Source organism: Homalodisca vitripennis, chromosome 5 (assembly GCF_021130785.1).
Source record: "Homalodisca vitripennis isolate AUS2020 chromosome 5, UT_GWSS_2.1, whole genome shotgun sequence".
Classification (NCBI taxonomy): Eukaryota; Metazoa; Arthropoda; class Insecta; order Hemiptera; family Cicadellidae; genus Homalodisca; species Homalodisca vitripennis.
The window spans coordinates 172,985,682-173,006,967 of NC_060211.1; the positions used below are offsets into that span (position 1 = coordinate 172,985,682).

The following is a 21,286-nucleotide window of genomic DNA, read 5'->3' on the forward strand; positions in this document are numbered from 1 at the left end:
CAAATACTCCCACGGTTTCTCAATGTACCTGCTGTAGTCCATTATGGTGATTTAAGATTAATGTTGCTTTTATCCTTCTAGCTCAGCCAACGAAATCAACCTTCTTGGCTGATGCACAATCGAACCGACGATTGCGTGGTTCGGTGTCCACATTAAAACCTGTAGGTCCCCAATTTACCTACCAATTTTGCTATAAGTAAATGGCCTCTTCATAGCATCATAATCATTTCGTTAATCTGCATAGAATATCATAGTCACCATTCTGATGCAAAACCTCAGTACAGTAAGTTCACATTCTTCACAACAAAGTGGTCACTCTTTGACTACGGATGATCTAAAAGGATGACAGCAGTATGAACATTTGCTATAGTTATTGATCGTGTGCCTTGCTCACACTAAACAGATTAACTGATGAAAAGTTCACCATTTAGGCTGTCAGTCTAGACGTATATATATATATATATATATATATATATATATATATATATATATATATATATATAGCAATGCTAAATAAAAATTAATAACGATAGTAAATTCAGTTCGTAAGGTCACATTAAAGAAATTAACCAATGAAAATCCATCATTATTCATAGACTTGACAGAACCGTTAAAACTGACAGTCCAGACTGATCATGTGTGTATATAAATAGCTTGAACTTACATTGGACTTGACAGAACTGTCGAAACTGACAGTCCAGACTGACCTGTGTATTATATACACAAATTGCTTGACAGAACTGTTGAAACTGACATTGAACTTGACAAATAGCAATTGTTGAACTGAAACTGACTATGTATACACAAATAGCTTGAGCTTACATTTGAACTTGACAGAACTGTTAAAACTGGCAGTCCAGACTGCCTGTGTGTATATAAATAGCTTGAGCTTACATTGAACTTGACAGAACTGTCGAAACTGACAGTCCAGACTGACCTTGTATTATATACACAAATAGCTTGAGCTTACATTGAACTTGACACAATTGTTGAAACTGACTGACCATGTGCATACACAAATAGCTTGAGCTCACATTTAACTTGACAGAACTGTTCGAAACTGACAGTCCCGTGTGCATATAAAAATAGCTTTAACTTACATTGTACTTGACAGAACTGTTGAAACTGACAATCCAGACTTATCATGTGTCTATACAAATAGCTTGAACTTACATTGTACTTGACAGAACTGTCGAAACTGACAGTCCAGACTGACCATGTGCATACAAAAATAGCTTGAGCTTACATTGAACTTGACAGAATTGTTGAAACTGATAGTCCACTGACCATGTGCATACAAAAAATAGCTTGAACTTACATTGATACTTGACGGAACTGTTGAAACTGACAGTCCAGACTGACCATGTGCATACAAAAATAGCTTGAGCTTACATTGAACTTGACAGAACTGTCGAAACTGACAGTCCAGACTAACCATGTGCATACAAAAATAGCTTGAGTTTACATTGAACTTGATGGACAGTCGGAACTTGCCACATATCCGGTTTAGTCATATATTTGGATTCATCAAGATTGCAGCAATAAACAAGTATTTCCATGGTGATGTGTCGGAATACATCTTCTAATAATTATTGCTTTCTTATCATCTGCCGATGGGTATGATTCAAGTTTTTATAGTTTCCTCAAATTCAGTAGGAAACCGATATCTGTGAATGGATATCAAATACTGTTTACAGATTTGCTACCTTTACCTCTGAAGAAAGGATTAAATTAATACAAACATATAGTTTGGCATTTGGACACAATTTTATTTACATAAAATTTACAATTTAAGCAGTTTTAATAAGATAAATAAAAACAACAATTGGTTCTGTTACAGCAATATATTTGTTAACTAAACGTTTTATTTATAATATAGAAATATATACAAATACAAATAAACAAAGCTGCTTCGAATAAGTTTCCTATGTTGCCTGGAGGCAATTGAATTTCAACAGTGAATTTCTAACGGGGAAATTGCCAAATAAAATGCAGATTAGTTACTCTAAGTATAATATAGGGTCGAGTCATAATATACACTTTTGATTGCTATTCACATAAAATAGTTATCGTACAAAATAATAACAATCATATTAAAATTCATACTCCAAACAACGAACAGTTGGAAGTATTATTATTATAATAAGTTAGACTAGATGAATACTGTTCCTCTTGCTTGCAGTAATTCGAGCCATTTGATGACTCGCGATCAGGCATACCAACCATCCACAGTTTGAGCAGCTAACATAACGGGACACCGACAGACAGAATGTGACGTGACATCATTTGAATATAAGCGTGGTCACGGGCTCCTAGGGTAGTAATAAAACCGAGGAACCACACCTGAGCCTGATCCGCTCAGGGGGGCGAGTATAAAACTAATGGAAAACGACAACAACAAAAACGAGAAGCGGACAATCGTGTTCCTATAATGAAGCAACACGTTCAAATGACAAGATCGAGAATATTCTGTTATTAAAATGTGTAAAATACGTATTAATCTGTGTTACATACCGTTAGGAACAATGACATGCCACATCTACACCGAAGTAAGTGGATGAGTATATATATATATTATATAAATAATGGAACGTCCAACACTTATACGTGTACGACAGTTAAAAATGAAGCATCATCGAGAGAATGACGAGATATAATTGATGAGATATCTGTTACTATTTTAAATTGCGGGATATTTCGTGTGGGGGGGGCCTCTCCACTAATCTTATCTTTAAGGAGTTTAAAGCTAAGACAGTGTGTAAGTGCCTACAGTACGTACTCTATGAACTGATTTACTGATAAAAGTGATTCGTGTGTCTAAACCCTCTACAATTGACGAAACACAACCACTTAGCCTATATTCAAATAACGCTATGAGCTAAAGTACAGTACGGTACGTAAGTTAACATGGTGTTCTGGCCGTCGTAGGTACAGTGTGTGTGAGATTCAGACTCGGGATGTACAGAACTTGACTAAACAATAAATAATACGACATTCAACAGTGTGGAATCGATGGTTTTGATTTTTAGGATTACAATTTTTAAACCTTGCAATGGTTCGTACAGCAGTAAGAGGAAGAGGCTATACTATTATTTACATATAAAAATAATTAATATTATTAATAAAATAACTTTTAGTTTATAACACGTGGCGGTGAAACCATCGTCGAACCTAACGCTAGAAATACATTAAATTTGGTTTTTGGTGGATTACAGTTGTACCAAGAAATCTTAATCCATCCCTTTTCGTTTTTCTGCCCTGGCCTAAGCGGTCGGGGCGGGCGACTTAAAATAAATAATGTCTTTGGAATGCATCAGCCCCTAATCTAATATTTATAATTAATTACAATTTACTAAAGATTATAATGAGGTAATCGGTTTTAGGTGACGACAACCAACACGGAGATTACATAAACGTACGACACGAGAAACTAACTATCACAACAATAAGTATGGTAGAACAGGTGGAGAGAAGAGGAGGAGGGGTGGTGAAAACATGGGGGTGGGGGAAAGTTTACAGAAGACACAGAAAGTTGGTTGCATCCACGATCAGTGAAAAGGGTCTGAATTTAGATTTTTTGGTTAAATATAATTTTCGATTAGAGTTCGGGGCTGGGGTGGAGTAAGCGTTTCTCGGGCGTGAGCTCGGGTCGGGAATGGCGCGTCTCACAGCGACAGCCTCTACTGGTGCAGCGGGCGTAGCAGGACTCTGCGGCGGAGGCGAGGGCCCTGAGGGGCCAGTAGCAGCAGAGGCAGGGCAGGCACAGCGAGGTCAGGCCCAGGCACGTCCACCGGCCCAACCTGCGGTGAGGCCCGCAACTGCAGGGGTCGTCGGCACAGGTGTCGTCGTCACCGTCTCTGGAGGCGCAGTGGTACATGAGTCCCTTCACACAACACAGGCACGAGCCGTAGTCCACACAGGACTCCGTCGAGCACAGGCAGAAGTTGTGACACAGCCACAGCGACGGCACCGGCCTGGGCTGGCGGCAGGCCTCGCACCTACAACGTCCGCACTCCCTACAGATGATGGAACACTGGTCCGCACCCCCCGTCCCCGCCCCACTCGCACTCGGGCCCGCCGAGTCCTTCTTGAACGTCTGGCCGGGCTGCTTGGTGACCACGCGCTTGTGCCGCGCCCCACTCGGCAGGTGCCTCGGCACCCCCACACTAGTCCTCTCGTCGTCACATATCGGCCTCAGTGGAGTCTCCACGTACTCGTTGACCCTCCTCTGGACGTCGGGCCGTGGCTGCAGAAGAGTGACGGGCTCCGGCGGACTGGCGACTGCCCTCGGACTCCGCACCGGCAGATGCACCCTAGGGGAGACCAGTCCGCCTCGGACACCATTCTGATCTGCCATCAAGAGATGATCCTGGCTTCAACTGGCCGCTGGCGCGCCCCTCGCTGCATCCTGCAACAACACACACAGATTTAGTCAAACAATCTACACAGATTATCCCTGAGACTAGGACATATTTATACAACTAGGACGGATGTGTGTAGTTTATATTTCAAAAATGTTGACAGTGCAGGTGGGCTGGGCGAGGACGAGACGACCGCGGTCACAACCGCAGCCGCTGTGGTCAGGGCCTGGGTATCAGCCGCGGTGTCAGGTGTTGGGCTTAGATACTCTTTCACATCGCCCAACCACTCACTCCGCTCTTAATTCAGCAGCTTTGATTCACATCACCTTTGTATCGACTACATATACACGCCTGCTCTAGAAGCTCTTGTAGAGATAAACAACTGGTAGACTCGAAGAATTTCAGTTACTTGTGTAGTGATTTGCCTTGTAAAATACGCCGACTAAAATAAGTCACTATGTAACCAAAAGCAATAAAAAGTAAATATGATTAACAAAGGTCAACGCAATAGATGACCACCGACTCATAAATTTTTATTAAACCTATACTCTTCAAGGACACCACTTACGACGACTGACCTTCTCTATACTTGATGGTTTATTCCATTAGAAGGTATCCCCGTGTTGATGGTCCTCGTAGACATTGCAGAGTTTTATCTCTAACCTGTTAATGCGATGCTGAAGGCGGGCACAGGGCTGTGGGTTGGCGCCCACCAGACGCATGCCCGCCGCCCCCGGTCGCCGCCCCCAGCCGCCGCCCCCGTACCGCCGACACCCACGCTGCGCCACTTTCTACACTGTCAATCACCGCACCGGCCATCAATGCCCAAGGACGAAATGTCACTATCTCGACTCTGTCGCTTTTCCTCTAATTTACCAGCCAACAATGGTTTGAGTGGACATTTTTTGCACACTTTTGAAATTTTTCATCATTGCTATAAACTCAAGTAACAAGGCCATTATTAGTATATAGCGAATATATAAAGATCCATGATAAAAAAAAAATTACAGACATGGTTCAAAACGGCTCAGTATCATCAGATGAGAGACAATAGATGGCTAAGGTTTGTGTAACTGAACCACAACAGGTGGTAACATTTTCTAGGACCCGTCTAGAATTTCAAGGTCCACCAGTTTATCTTCCATTTACAAACGTAATCATGATTGCGCTAGGTTGGATCTTTCCATTTTTCAGAACAGCCATTAACCCACAAAAGGAAACCGATGTCCACCACCTGACTAGCTACGACCACGACGTAAAACCCGACTTCTGATTTGTGACACAAGAGCTAGTCAGCTGTTCACACTGACACCTGCTGACTCTCTGACGTCAAGGTCAGATAGTGTTTCACTCTGTACTTGCAGCACACATACGTTCCGGACCGACTCCCGGGCCGACCTACCGCCTGCGCCTGCACACGACTCAATCACGAATACCGGTTCAAGGCGAACTGTATAAATAAGTGAGCAGGAAATTAAACGTACGGTACGATAAATTATGGGTACACAACTCGAATGGGGCTCTAGCAAGGGCAAGGCCTAATGGTAATAGGTCTCAACAAGCTGCAAGTCATACCGTCACTGCGTACACGTACGTATTTTCTTAAGACTGAAATTCCACGGGTCTATTGCGTATTGGCGAAATGTTCACGATGAAGTGTAGCAAAAATCGTTGACGTCACTTATTATAAAGATCTAAGGTGAATGAAATGGAAGGACCTTGAGGACGACCAAACAGCGATCACTTGTTCTAAAGATCTATGGTATGGATGAAATCGAAGTACCTTGAGGACGACCAAACAGCGATCACTTGTTCTAAAGATGTAAGGTGTGGCGGAAATGGAAGTACCTTGAGGACGATCAAACAGCGATCATTTGTTCTAAAGATCTAAGGTGTGGCTGAAATGGAAGTACCTTGAGGACAACCAAACGACGAACATTCCCGATCGAATCGGCCAGAAGCCGGGCGGCAGGTAGTGGACGAATTGCGTATGTGAGGAAATAGTGCTGGCAGTGACTGGGGGCAGAATCGGGCCAGACGGGGCGGTAAAAATAGCTTGTTTTCGCGGAGCCAAGTCTGATTCAGGGCGGATTTCCGCTGAATCGCGGCAGGAAGTGTCGGCTAGCATTACGGTGACCGGACGGCTGCGGACACGTGCGTGGGGCAGACCGGCGCTTCCGGCGTGGACATCCATCCCACACATCTCAACCTCATTTCCCCGATCTCTTAAAACAGACGACATAGGTCACTGCAACATTACTTACTTCTGTGCGTGCCATCACTAAATCGGTGTTGTGTTAGTAGGGAAAACGTTGGGTAATTGTCGTTAACCCATACCCAACCACTCTCCAAAGGCTTGTATAGATTTATTTGAAAATTATTTGATCAGGAATTGGTGATAGACACTGTCTCGACATTGCGGCCAGCGCACTGCAGCCGAGGCTGGATTAGCATAGATAAGATAAGATAAGATAGGGATGTTACCCGCCCAGTGCTTGCAAAACAAGACAACTTACACTTCACCGCAGAAAATAAACATCATCAATATCGGTTACAGAATGATCGTTTTGTATAAATAAAATACTCCGCCCTCAATTCAGGATCATTTTATACACATACACTATTCTTTAGAACAAACCTACTTGGTCATGTTTTTTATGATAAACAATAAAAATAGCGAAAACAATCAATACAAATAAGGTCAAATTCACTGACATGTGGTCAACATGATTAGAAAGAACAAATATTTAGGTTCTTGGAATTAATACAGAATCTGTTCATAGAGCTCTCCACCAGTTCGGGAATATAGGCTGCTAATCAATTAGTGATTTTTTACGAATCCTTGTAAATAATAAAAAATGAGATAACAGCGGCAAGTTAACATTATCTTTGTACATTTTTCCATAATTTCGGTTATCAACATTTTGAAACACTGAGTTATCATTTTGGAAAGTATTAATAAAGCTTTTAAGTAAGTACGTAATGTTTATTTCACCAAAGTTAGAGCTAAGGAGCCCTCTCTTAACACTTAACCTGGGGACCAACGGCTTAAAGGTGATTTCCGAACCACCACCAATGGCCGGGCAGGCGGGCAGTTTGCAAGGACAGGATACCTCAGCGGTCACCCATCCAAGCAGCAGCTACGCTCGACGTTGCTTGATTCGGTTATCTCGCGATAACCGCTGTACCCGCTACACTGCGCCATTGGCTTTTACTGATCCTTAAAAAGAAGACGACAGCGACAGATTGGCAGTACCTTTATACCTTTCTCCATAATTTCGGTTACCAAGGACCACATCCCAAATAATTGAAAGTCGCAGCGGATGACGGTTGACGGAAGGACGCCCCCCCTCCTCCCGGAGAATGCGCCAAGCCGAGCCGACACATCACTATCTCTGTGGTGTATGAAAGAGCGACCATTTTGATGACACCAACATCCGGATGTAGCGTCGGGGTTATCACTCACTGATAACAGACTCTTCGGTACACCGCCCAGCCCATCACCTCTCCGTACCATTCGCTTTACATCTGTTCTGTTCTTTGGAGGTCAGACATCCCTGCGGCCTGCTTACCTGGGTACAAATACACGGGGAGTAACACATCTTGGCTAGTTTTGCTTGCAAAGGTCACCGTATGACTTATTATGGTCAATTCAAATATCGTACCGGTACGTGTTTTAGTAGAATTTTGTAAAAAGGTAATAAACTGACCTAGCTTTGGAGTTATATGACAATGTTCCGAACACAATGAAAACTGCATGATAAATTTCAGATCATGTCATTTTAATAACTTATAAACCGGAAAAACGTTCAAGAATACCATATAAATTTACTTTCGAAACACTAGGCAGTACCACAGTTTGACACACTCTTTGAAATTTGCTGTCGATTTAAAAATCCCACTGTACTTCTCACCTACGTCATAGGCCGTACACGAGGCCGCGACAAGAGAGATTTCCTGTGTCTATTTTGTACTGAAGCACCACAAAGAGATTAGAGATATCAAGCAGTTGTGGAATTTGTACACGCAATATTTCTTATCAGTCTTGCCGATACTGGGACTGTCACACAGGTGGTGTCACACATTGCTCCGGGTTTAGAATAAACCAAACCACCGAAAACTCAAGCTATAAAAAAATTTCCATATGCATTAATGGACCACTTGTCAAAATTGTAATGCATACTTTGAAAGCCAATGATGCATAAAGTACTAAACATGTTGCTGTTTTGAAGTTAAACATTAGGCATGTGCATCTATTTAAGACCATCAGGAATGAGCAGGTTTTTATTCAAATCATAATACACCAATGATTTCCAGCTATTATACGTTTACAGACTGATATCTATAGTTAGATACGGTCACGTCACAACTGTCTATTGACAGATTGATAGATGGTCGCTACCGTGCGATACCAGAAGCGGACAATGATCGTGTGGCCGGCGGTACACTTGCACAATCCCAGTCGCTCTCATTCTCTCAATGGCTATTATCATCTACTTCTTGCATAATAGCTGCGATATCCGAGGTTTGTGGCATTCCGCCAGGGGACTGCGAAATGGGACTAACAGCCGACAGGGAGGCAGCAGAATGGGACTATCCGCCGACAGGGAGGCAGCAGAATGGGACTATCCGCCGACAGGGAGGCAGCAGAATGGGACTATCCGCCGACAGGGAGGCAGCAGAATGGGACTATCCGCCGACAGGGAGGCAGCAGAATGGGACTATCCGCCGACAGGGAGGCAGCAGAATGGGACTATCCGCCGACAGGGAGGCAGCAGAATGGGACCATTCGCCGACGAGGAGGCAGCAGAATGGTCTTATCACCGGCAAGGAGACAGCGGAATTGACTTATCACCGGCAAGGAGACAACGGAATTTACTTATCTGCCAGCAGGGACACAGCGAAGTAGCCTATCGGTTCGCGGCATGGTTTTGGACAAGTCTACGGAAGAGTCAGTAGCGTGCCTGTCAATCTCTTAGTGGAAGACATAGAACGTTGTACGCTAAACGTAAATACTAAATATTAATTTTTAGAAATAAGCAGAACGAGAAGTAGGCTATGTACTTTTAAGGTACAGACATGCATAACTTGAATGTTATTTAAATATTACTCAATTCGAGAATGTTAAGAGAAACTCGTGTCACTCAATCACATATTACATGTCATTTTCACGTCCCTTGCAATTATTTTAGGTGTTACTGATAAACTATAACTGTTAAATCTGTTTATGATACTAGTAAGTGACGCAGAGAGGCTAGATTGAAAACAGGTTTAGACTTAAAATAATAGTTTTTGGACAATATTATCCCTTGTAAAAGACCTGTTATATCCTTATTGGTTACACAAAATGAATTTAAAAAACGATTGTCCTCCATCAGAGTATAATTTTGCTTAATTTTTGTGTTTTATTGCAAAACATGTATCATTATGAAATATCTATTATCACTAGTATTAAGGCCAATAAGTATTGTCTCAATTACATTGCAACGGCAGTAAATTATTTCTATACCATCATTTCGTGTAGTTTTATGTAAAGCTTAAAGTGGTGCTATATTTATTATTTATATGGACAAATTTCAAATGTATAAACTTATCACGTTAACTAAAACTGTCCATTATTGAGGCAAACGATGTAAATTTATTTTACAATACATTACTATGAACAATTTAGATATACGTAACCCAGACAATTGCTCTTGTTTTAAATAACCAATAAGCTTAAAATGTCTCAAAGTTCACGAATTTTTCTAAAGTACCACCATAATGAAGATTGTATTAAGTACAATGTGATAGTTTCGATAAAAAAAGACTATATAAAACATATTTAACAAACAAAATTGCACAAATCGTTATACCGATAGAAAATTAAATTACGGAGGGGCTGACTTATAGCGATTACTTTACTACATCCATACAAAGATTGTTTAAAATTAAATAAAACTTTTTCCGTCACTGTTTCAGACTCAGAAATAGAAGTGGATCAAGATCAGAGCCCTGAGGGACGCCACGTACTGGCGCTCGCGCTCGGACGCGTATTTACAACTGAATGAGCCACAAACAGGACTAAATTTAGCGTGCGAGAGTGCAAGTAGACGCTGAGTGGGTCGTGACAGTGTTATCAGCTGGTGACCGATAACCCGCCTGTGATAGCGTACGTTATCAAGGTCAGGAGGCGCGGGGAAGCGGTACAAACATATTACAGTGACACAACTTCTCACCTTCACTTTACCGCACAGATCTGTTCCTAAACTACTAAATGCAACAATAATAATGATGCTCGTTATGCAAAATTTCGCTTTTGATAATAAAATAGCTGTTAATAATTAGTATTACAGAAATCCACGTACTCTGATTTTATCTTCATCATAACACTGTAAATCGGTAAAAATGTATTAATTCAACAAGCATACTTGTATTATCTGAGTAGATATGACGATATTGACAAAAGATATTCGCGAATTTGTACGTTATTAACTCATACATGTTATCTTGTCCTTGTGACAGTTCTGGTATGTGGGGTGTATTATAGCAATGCAATGTACATTTTAGCTAGTCTTGTGCGAAAAGACAATATATGAAGGAATTCGATTTCTTGATCAAGTTTAAGGAATTAATTTAATTAACGCTTTAATTAGCATCATCTTGACTGTATCTACTCTTATCAGACTTACACACTCATTCTATTATATGGTCAAGAAAGAGTTTTAAATGCCACCTATTTCAATCACGGCAACGAACTACATTGTAATTACAATATGAAATATTATTGCAAATGCTACAATACCTTCTCGTTAATGAAGTCATTAAGTTGCATCGATTCACACAACATTCATACTACATCTCTTCCATATATTGCACAAATCCTTACTTTCATTTACATGCCTGAGGGACATCCCATCATCGAACTTGACCTTACCCCTGCAGAAGTGTAATTTCACGCACATGTCTTTCATTCAGAACTTACTTAGTTATAAAGATAACCTGAGGACAAAAATTTTTCCAATCCCCTCAATTATAGGCTTCGCTTACGCTCAGCTAAATGCGTAATTATGGTTGCCATCCTTAACTTCATGACAAATAAGAAGAGTATCGAATACTCAAAAGAGTTATAAATGATCCTACTAATTTTATTACCCTCCGATTTTCTTTTTCTGAAATGAAGTAGTAGCTAGAAGGATTCAGTCCAAGGGTGTTTTATGAATTACAGTTATTTACCTGCTTTCCACACCTTCCTTTGCGTTACGTAGTAGAATTGTTCACTGTTTTGGCTTTCTTGACCTTAATGGCCAAGCTCCATTTATTGTTATGGTCTTGCCTTCCAATAATGACATCACGGGAACCTTTGCTTGATGGACATGGATATCAATGTCTTAGGGCATCCCTGATATTTGAGGTTCCTCTGGATAGGGCCATCGTTGCAACCTTTATAGACGACGAGTTATTGCGATGGATCTCTATCTGCAAACCACCTCCACTGGTTCATAACTGTCCTTCAAGACCAGTGGATGCTGTAATAAACCGAACTACATCTCTCCATCAAACAGAGAACCTGGAAGTTCCTGCCTTACGAAGAATCGTCATCTGAAACTACTATTATAGTCGCTCGAGTTTAAGAAATCTGCGGCCTTCCACACAATCTTTTACTCCAAGAAAAGGAAAGAACTCGCAGCCACCGCTATAGACGTCTTTGGTAACAACCCTTCCTGGAGCAAAACTTCAGCACACATTCCTGATCATAGCCACTGGAAATTCTCACCACCGGGAAATGCCCATTCACCGTATCAGGCTTTAAAACTTCCAGGAATCTCGTCGACTTCCAGGAAACGGCGTCACCACCGCAAACTCTTATCTGACGCCATGATAAAGCAGTGTTTACCCCACATCAGTTAGAAGAAATCATATTCCTGTATTGTGGATATCTTTTCTTCTCGTTATACAAGAACCCTTGTGATCTCCGAGCGCAATTGGGACTCTACGTGAACAAGGAGCCTCGATGTCAGTGGACGAAGTGGAATGAATAATCAAGTTCATCATTTAGATCAGCAAACTCATAGTTTGCAAAAAATCCTTCCCGTCACTTTACATACAAAGTTTTATCAGTTCACAGAACTCGTAAACAGTAGTTCGTGTTTATATACATAAACCTAATTTCCATTTTTTTTCGAAGACCTATTTGTTAAAACCTATCGATTTGACAAATTTTATATTTAAACGGTATTTAACATTTTGGAAATTAAGTGCATATAGGGTTGGGATTTTAATTCTAAATACAACAGTAGTACCTATGGGCTCTCACAATTTCATGTAGCCTACAGAAATACAAGTAGCCTAGAGAGAAACTGCCCTACCTAGTCCATTGCTGTGTACACCTGATCACTCCAACTCTTCCCGTAGAAACCGGGTTTTCTATTTGACTCCTCTTGCGAGTGGACTCACCGTTAACAGCCTTGTCCAATAAGGTGTAAATCGTAACGGCGTAGGTATAATCTGGCCATGTACTTGCGGCTGGTTATTATAATCATGCAGAAGATCGTGCGTCGAATGCTAACATTGCAGTTATAATAGCCACGTGCATACTTCATTAATTCACCTGATCTCTAAGACTTTGTAGTTCACACTTAGCCGTGTTGGAGAGAGAGAGAGAGAGAGATAGGTGTGTACCAGTTCCGTCCAGGGAGCGGTACTGTTTATGCTAATTGCACGACTTTACTACAACATAATATGTGCATAATATGACAAAAACTCGCCAGTAACAATGAACATAAACATGAGCCACAACTCGGAAAGTCAGCTGATCCGCGAATGACGTCACCCAGCGCATGCGCAATGGCTATTTCTCTTCCCACCTAGCTATCCTATTTCACTCTTTTCATTTAATTAAAATCAGTTTTGTCGTCACCAAAACAATCATACTCTACTCAAACATAAAACAGTATATGAATAGTTTATGTTTGAGAACTATTTGTAATGGATTAATAATTAATTTGTATAACTATTTATTATATCTAGAGCCAATTTAAGCAACCGATGAATATAACATCTTGGAGTACACGTTAAATTGGAGGATCAGATTAATGAGACTGGTCGTACAGCTCCATTGACTAACAATATCAGTGGTCTAAGTCCAGACTACTAGTACAAGATATCTATCCAAGTATTGGTCCCTGAGGTAGTAAAACGTTACAGCGGTGTAGGGGGAGGAGATTCTGTTTAATAGTATAAATTTGTGTTTATATTCCTGACAAGACAGATCTAAAATTGCAATGTACATTTCCGCGACTGTTTCTACTACTACTTCAAACACAGCAAATTGCATCGAAATACCATTACAGTACTAAAGTAGTCGAAAATGTTATTTTGGAAAATTTTGGGTAAATGGACATTTATTGAACTATTGTACATACTCATTAGCTACGTGTATAGAAGCTAAAACATAAATAATCGACATCCCTTTTTAAACTACGTATAACTAAAAATAAAATGTATAAAAACTTGATTTTCTCACCCCACAAGAATCACTAACTTTCTTTGTTTGTTAGATCTGAAATTGACCCATGAAAATTACGATTGTGATTTCACAACATACTGTGTTATAGGGTAGGGTCGCTTAGGTTGCACGCAAAATTAAAAGTCTATATATTTCGGCTACATGTGTTACTATGTCACATTATATAATGTCATATGATTGTACCAGGTTTGTTCACAAATTTATTTATCCTGCGATTTTCATTGGTGTCACGTTTATCCATAAGACCAATCTAAAACATGCTCGCTAACGCTGAGCCAAATTCTTTGGACGCACCATCATCGAATTTCACATTGGTTATACATAAATGTAGCTTCATTCAATTTATCAGTTCGTTCTCGAGATACACTGCGGTCTGTGGGACAGCGATTACATTATTCCAACCCTTAGCTAACGCACAGCCTAGAAAGCAAAATGTCGAGAAAGTGACACTTCCCACTAAGCTAGACACTAAACATAGAAGACACGTTTTATAAGTTGGTATCTGGTATATTACAAAAATATCCTCTAAGAATTTGAATATCCACAATTTAATCACGAATCAACCATGAGAGCACCACAATCATGTAGTCATGTAACGCATACACGGGTAAGCAATTACCGAGATTATTTGACCTTTACATTGATTCCTTTTCGCTTTGCGACAGTACAGTATTTGGCCAATGTTCTGGTTGATCCACGACACGGAAGGACACCTGTGCAGCAGTGGTATGCACGTGACGGAGGCCCAGACGTGGCAGCAGAGTCTCCGCACCACGACGACGGGACAGTCGCAACTCTCGCCAGAGTTATTTGTATCCTATATTCACGTCGGTTCCTCACAGTCTTTCTAAGAATTGTCGCCGGGGCTAATTCTGGACTGTGACGTGTCGCCAGCCACTTCCTGTATCCGGAACACCAGACAGGGTGGCGCATCTCGGTCCCGGTCATGTCAAGGTTAGAGAACCGTACTTTGGGTTGTGTATAATTCTAGAGTATGACGTGCCACCAGCCGCTTCCTGTATCCGGAACACCAGACAGGGTGGCGCATCTCGGTCCCGGTCATGTCAAGGTTAGAGAACCGTACTTTGGGTTGCATATATAATTCTAGAGTATGACGTGCCACCAGCCGCTTCCTGTATCCGGAACACCAGACAGGGTGGCGCATCTCGGTCCCGGTCATGTCAAGGTTAGAGAACCGTACTTTGGGTTGCATATAATTCTAGAGTATGACGTGCCACCAGCCGCTTCCTGTATCCGGAACACCAGACAGGGTGGCGCATCTCGGTCCCGGTCATGTCAAGGTTAGAGAACCGTACTTTGGGTTGCATATAATTCTAGAGTATGACGTGCCACCAGCCACTTCCTGTATCCGGAACACCAGACAGGGTGGCGCATCTCGGTCCCGGTCATGTCAAGGTTAGAGAACCGTACTTTGGGTTGTGTATAATTCTAGAGTATGACGTGTCACCAGCCGCTTCCTGTATCCGGAACACCAGACAGGGTGGCGCATCTCGGTCCCGGTCATGTCAAGGTTAGAGAACCGTACTTTGGGTTGCATATAATTCTAGAGTATGACGTGCCACCAGCCGCTTCCTGTATCCGGAACACCAGACAGGGTGGCGCATCTCGGTCCCGGTCATGTCAAGGTTAGAGAACCGTACTTTGGGTTGCATATAATTCTAAAGTATGACGTGCCACAAGCCGCTTCCTGTATCCGGAACACTGGGTAAGGTGACTCACTGTAATTTCATTACCTGTTGTAAGACTTGACTAAAAAGTATGTTTTGTACTTTTTTAAGGGGAGCACTTCGCCCTATCTTCGTAATGTTAACATAGGTACACTTATCTCAAGAACTACTTGAGGTATCTTCATAATTCTTTTTTTCATTTAAAGAGGGCTTCTAGGGGAACACGTGGAACCAAAAAAAAAATTTTTTTTGGCATATACCCTAAAAGTTATATATTTTTGTTTTAACGCTTGTCAAAAAACCTATATAAATATGTGTATTATGTATGTATATAAATATTGAACTCAGTGAAATGTGATGTTTTTAGTGGTTCCACATATGTAAAACAGTGCTACAAACATACAAAAAAAATTTCATATTCCTACCATTTGTAGTTTTTGAGAAACATGTACTTTTGTATTGAAAACCGCAACTTTCGGAAAAACACACAAAAAACGGAAAAAATACTGCTTTATTACCCTTTTTCAGTACATTCCAGGTGCATAGGCTGGCCTGATCTCCTTCCTGCTCCTCATATTCATCCTCCAGACTTCTTTTTAGTAAGTTTTTTCTTCTGTCTAATTTTTTTCTCTATATCTTCTTGAGCTTTCTCTGCCTTCCAAATTCGCCGCCGGTCAAGCTTTTTCATTGCTGTAATAAAATGCTGCCCTGGTGACACTCCTATTTCTTGAAATACTTTGCATTTGCCAATGTAGCCATCATTAAAAGCTGTAACAGCTTCATAAATGCCCAAATTTCAAAGTTTTAATCTCCACAAAATGTTCTTTTAGGTATGTAGGTCCAAATGACATTGTTGAGGGGACTCATTGGGATTTTGAGTTTTTTCCCTTAGTACATTTGCCCAGTAGAGTTGGATTGGCTAGATCTTGAAAAAATAGGTTTAATAAATGTCATTAGGTTTTCAGGCAAGTGAAAATGGCTGCCATGATCATAGTTTTCATTGGATTTTACGGCTTTGCGGTACTTACACCAGGTTTCTTCATCATCTGGACATAGTCCATGTTTGAGGCCTTTCATTAGAAGACATCACATGGAAAAACTCTGCCCAAATGGCTTTTTTTCATGTCTTCAACAGAGTTTGTGTTGCGTCCTAATTGCCAATCCGTAGTATTTTTGGAGCTGAATAATGGCAGAATCTGTTAGCTTGTTCTTGCCGCCAAGTCGTGAGCCGTCAGGGAGTGTTTTAGTCTTAGCTTTTAGATTTTTTAATCTCGATCCCATCCGTTTCTGGACAATGGCCTATGCATTCTATCTTTGTTATGGCAGTATCACCATAGGGCTTGGCTTCGCATACACTGGAGTACGCCTTGCTGTCTCCATCACCAAGGTATTCAAGGTAACGAGCCTCATACAATGCCTGCGAGCGCTGAAAAATTGCGACTGCTCCAGCAACTTCCATGGCTTCCACTAGAACCTTCAAAGTTTGCGATACAGCCATCACCATGCGTGTTGTTTTAGTCTATTAGTGCATCTGCAATATTTAGATAAAATTCGATGTCTAGGACCTTACCGGTTGATAAAGATGTCACTGATACCACTCCATTTAGTGAAAGGTGACCCCGCTTCTGCCATGAAACCATCAGCAGCTATAGCGAGGTCTCTGCAACCATCATTATCCGATTACAGCTTCTTGCACAGCACTTTGCATTGACTTCTTACACACTAACTCAGCAATTGAACCCAAGTAATGCTCATGTTCATGATATCTCAAAGGCGGAGGTGTAAGATTCATAAAAGCGCAAATTTTCTCCGCAGCCACTCTACCTTTGCCTATGTTACGCATAGCATAAACCAAACGAAGATTTAGGTCATAAAATGTGTTAGGCCTATCAGACTTTGCTTCATTCTGATTAGTGTTAGGCCTGACTAATTCAGAGTTTGTCACAGTAATAGTGTTTTCACAATCAGAAACAGCTGACTATAATTTTTGATGCTAGGCCTACAATGTGTTTTACTTTGTAAACAAGTTGGCCATGGCAATTTTTACACACTGAAACGTTACTAAGAGCCTCATTCAACAATCCTATATTAACTATACAGTTTTCAGACTCATCATTTTCATTCAATTGGTACTGTTTCAAAAAAAGGACTGACCTTCTTAGAAGATGCACTTTGAGGTCTTGGCCTATCCACATTTGGAGTATTGGTACCTCGATTGTTACTTGATCCTGAGAAAACTAGGCCTAGGACTAGTTGGAGGGTTATGTTGATTTCCTTTGAAAACGCGTTTCTTGAAAGCAGGCTTTGAACGTGGCATTATAAAATTCACTACACTTATAACAAAAAAATACTCAGAACTCTCCACTAAACTCACAAAAAACCATAATCATTTACGTAATTTTCACTCTCTAAAACAGAAATGTCAGTAACCAAAACATGTATGCTACCTAGGTTATAAGCAATGGTTATAAAACAGATGTTTTGTTGGTTAGTGTAAGTTGTTGACATAACAAACTGTCACTGCCAACCAAATCATGAAACATGACTGCAACGAAGTAGTACTATAAAACAGCACCATTCAAAGTGTGACTGCTACAGGCCCGAAAACTGCCTGCAGGCCTATTTAAAAAAAAATATTTCGGACACTTCTAGTCATCATAAAAAAAAATTTAATACCACCATTGTTATCGGGGAAATTCCAAACTTTAATAAAAAAAAAAAAAAAATTTGTAATTTTTGAGATTTTTTACGAAGTGCTCCCCTTAAATAATATCAAATTTAAAAGGTTATAAATAGTTCTATTAGCTCAGGAAATTCGAACACGATACTAAAAATGCAACGCTTGCTGCTAAAGATAATCAACGAATCTTGTAATATACAGTATTTCTCTAACAAGTGCTATAATATTTACTGTAACCACATTCCTAGAGAACACCTACTCGTATCTAATACACGATCAACTAAATATTTCCGTTAAAAATAGCACGGAGCACGATCACCAGCTGACTAAACCTACTACAAACATACGGCGTAAAAAATGATCCCAGGCCAATAGTGCAGGCCAAATATGTTAATCTGCAGATAGTGAATCAGAAATAACAACCTAATCTAATGACGCGTAAGATGCAAAAACACTCTCATCTCGAATAGAACAGAAGTTATCCCGTACACTAACACTTACTGGGTAAACGTTATTGTTATTGTGCATGATCTTACCAGCCAATCGTACAAGTAGTGGATACATAACCGATATGTTCTCATAGATATTCGGATGATGCTCAATAGTCTATTCGGTTGTCATGGCGAGTTTGGCTTTAATAATTGACGAATTCCAGTTACCACAATCCTTAATCACTATTATTGATATGGAAACGTTTACCTAGCAGAAACAAAAAAGACACTTGATACAAAACATGTGTCCTCCTCCGTAGACTAATGGTTATATCGGCACTCTAACTGACAGATCACGGGTTCAAATCCCGGGGAGGTCCAATCATGTATAGACGCGAAACGGTGTGTGTGTGTACTTTAAAATAAACCAGTGTACATCGAAGTCTACATAGCTGAAGCTGAGGCTCAAAAGAGAACAAAAAATATGCGATAGTGTTGTTGTTTCTGCAAAAAAAAACAAAAAAACAAAAAACACGGTAAACCAAACGTAAACAAGGCCAACCGTGCAGGAATCTTTGAAAAGATGACACTGGTTTTGTTATTGACATGATGAAGTAGTAAGAACAATCTGAAACCTAGCTACAGAGGGCGAGACGCAGGAATACCTGACGTGTAAATGTGCACAGGGTGTGTAAGAAGCTAGCTACTGTACGGTGTACGATGGGTTGAGAAGGCCTAACCTCAAAGCTCGCTGAACACTAGGCCTACCTGGTCGGAATCCACAGGTAGATCCTCGGCTGGTGTGCTGGTGCTGTGGTCACTCTCTCACCGTCTATCGAGCGACACGCCCCAGTTCTCCACCCGCCCGCCACCCCCCCGGCCGTACCCATACCAACATAACCTACACCGTGTACCCCACTTCGGGTTGTTGTCATCGCAATTTACTGCTAAATAATGATTACAAACTGTCAAAGCAATCCAAAACACTACTTATTTCCTAGTGACCTTGTATATTGGAGGACGTTACACCGAAATCAGGAACTAAAACTATACACGATCCGGCATTCCAGTATTGTTTATTGTCGTCAATAACAATTTATTACTCTTGCCACCAACATCAATGGTGTCACTGCCCGTAGCGCGGTACAAGATGAGTTGGTGTCTTTCACTTAACATATTTCCAGCCTAAAGATCACTGATGGATTCACAGCTTGGAAATGGTACATTATGAGTTCATTTTCATAATTAACAGTCTGTGACATTCCAGAATTAAAATACAACATTCGCGAAAATAAAAAAACTTATATAATTCAGTTTTAAGAACTAAGAAATTATTGAGATGCAGTAGTTAATTATTCGCCGCGATGTACTGTAACTAGAAGAAGAAATTAAGATTAAGATTGATTAAGAAGATCAAATTGATAACGCCAACTGGGTTACCAACAAGTAATCAGCTGTTTTAGCATAAAAATCTCATAAGATTAACATTGGATTTTTGGAAGCCCATGGAGCAATATATCTGTAGTTCGATATACATAAAATGTAGAGTGCAAGAACTTTCGATTTATACAAAACTTGTACATATAAAAATAGTATTAAATACCTGAATCGGCATACAAAAATACTTTTCCTAATATAAATAGACGGAGACTTCTCGTGTGCATTATTTTGAGCAAATCAATATTTTCGTTTGTAATATCTTATTTTATTACACCCGACAGAAAACACTTTGAAACCCAGACCAGCATAATTACTGTTAATAACTGTAAATTCCAAAGACCAACAAATTATACCGCGTTTGTTACGCAAAACATAGCCTACACAAAGAAGAAAAAAAATCATCGATATATAAATAATGAACTATATTTTTAAATAAATGGAATAATTCAAAATTAACAAACACAAACGCAACTCACAACTTACAATATGGTTCACTTTGCTCTCATATGTAGGCCTAATATCACAGATTGATAAGGAATTAATTTCTTTCTCTTCGTATACTATTTATTATTGAAGGTTAAACTAATTAATAATAATCAAACAAAGGCCAAAATGATTTGAGAAAATTACTTTTAGCATAAACCATAGCTTCCTTGCAACCTGAATTTACATACAACAGAGACGTTTACATTACAATACCTACTAACAAAAGGGGTTAAGCTGGAAGAACACTGGTTCATTTACTCTGCATAATCAACTCAATTCATCCTGCAAACAGACGAGATACTACCCTCAAAAATGGGGTACACACAATTTTTTTTGAAAATTTAATTTTTTAGGATTTGATTTAGGAAACGATTTGTACCGCAGCGGATTCGGGATGCTTAATGTAAAAACCCCTGACAAGAACCTCAATATAAAAAGAAGATAGTGGTGAGGATTAAGAGGTGATAAGGCTGGGCGTCTAGCTAGAAAAAATATTACATCCGGTCCCTCGCCGCCCACACTTGTCACTCCTCATTTAATCATGGAGTGCAGATTTATAACATTCCGGAAACATCAGAATCAATCAACTATGAAAGAAAGGATTACTTAAGTATTTATTGCACAGTAATTTAGCAAGCGGTCAAAGAGCACATCTCGTGGGAAAGTACAATGTTAGTTACCAGTACCAATAT

The 21,286-nt window shown here is 40.3% G+C and overlaps 1 protein-coding gene across 2 annotated transcripts in view; it reads right to left on the reverse strand.

Moving 5' to 3' along the window:
- Window positions 1-1,765: 1,765 nt before the first annotated feature.
- The window catches only part of LOC124363185 (protein sprouty homolog 3), a 66,754-nt gene continuing 47,233 nt past the window's right edge, over window positions 1,766-21,286 (reverse strand). For both annotated transcript variants that reach the window (XM_046818334.1, XM_046818335.1), the window contains exon 2: window positions 1,766-4,408. In XM_046818334.1, the coding sequence (XP_046674290.1) occupies window positions 3,599-4,357 (759 nt within the window). In that variant the 5' untranslated portion in view covers window positions 4,358-4,408 and the 3' untranslated portion in view covers window positions 1,766-3,598. The remainder of the gene's footprint in view (window positions 4,409-21,286) is intronic.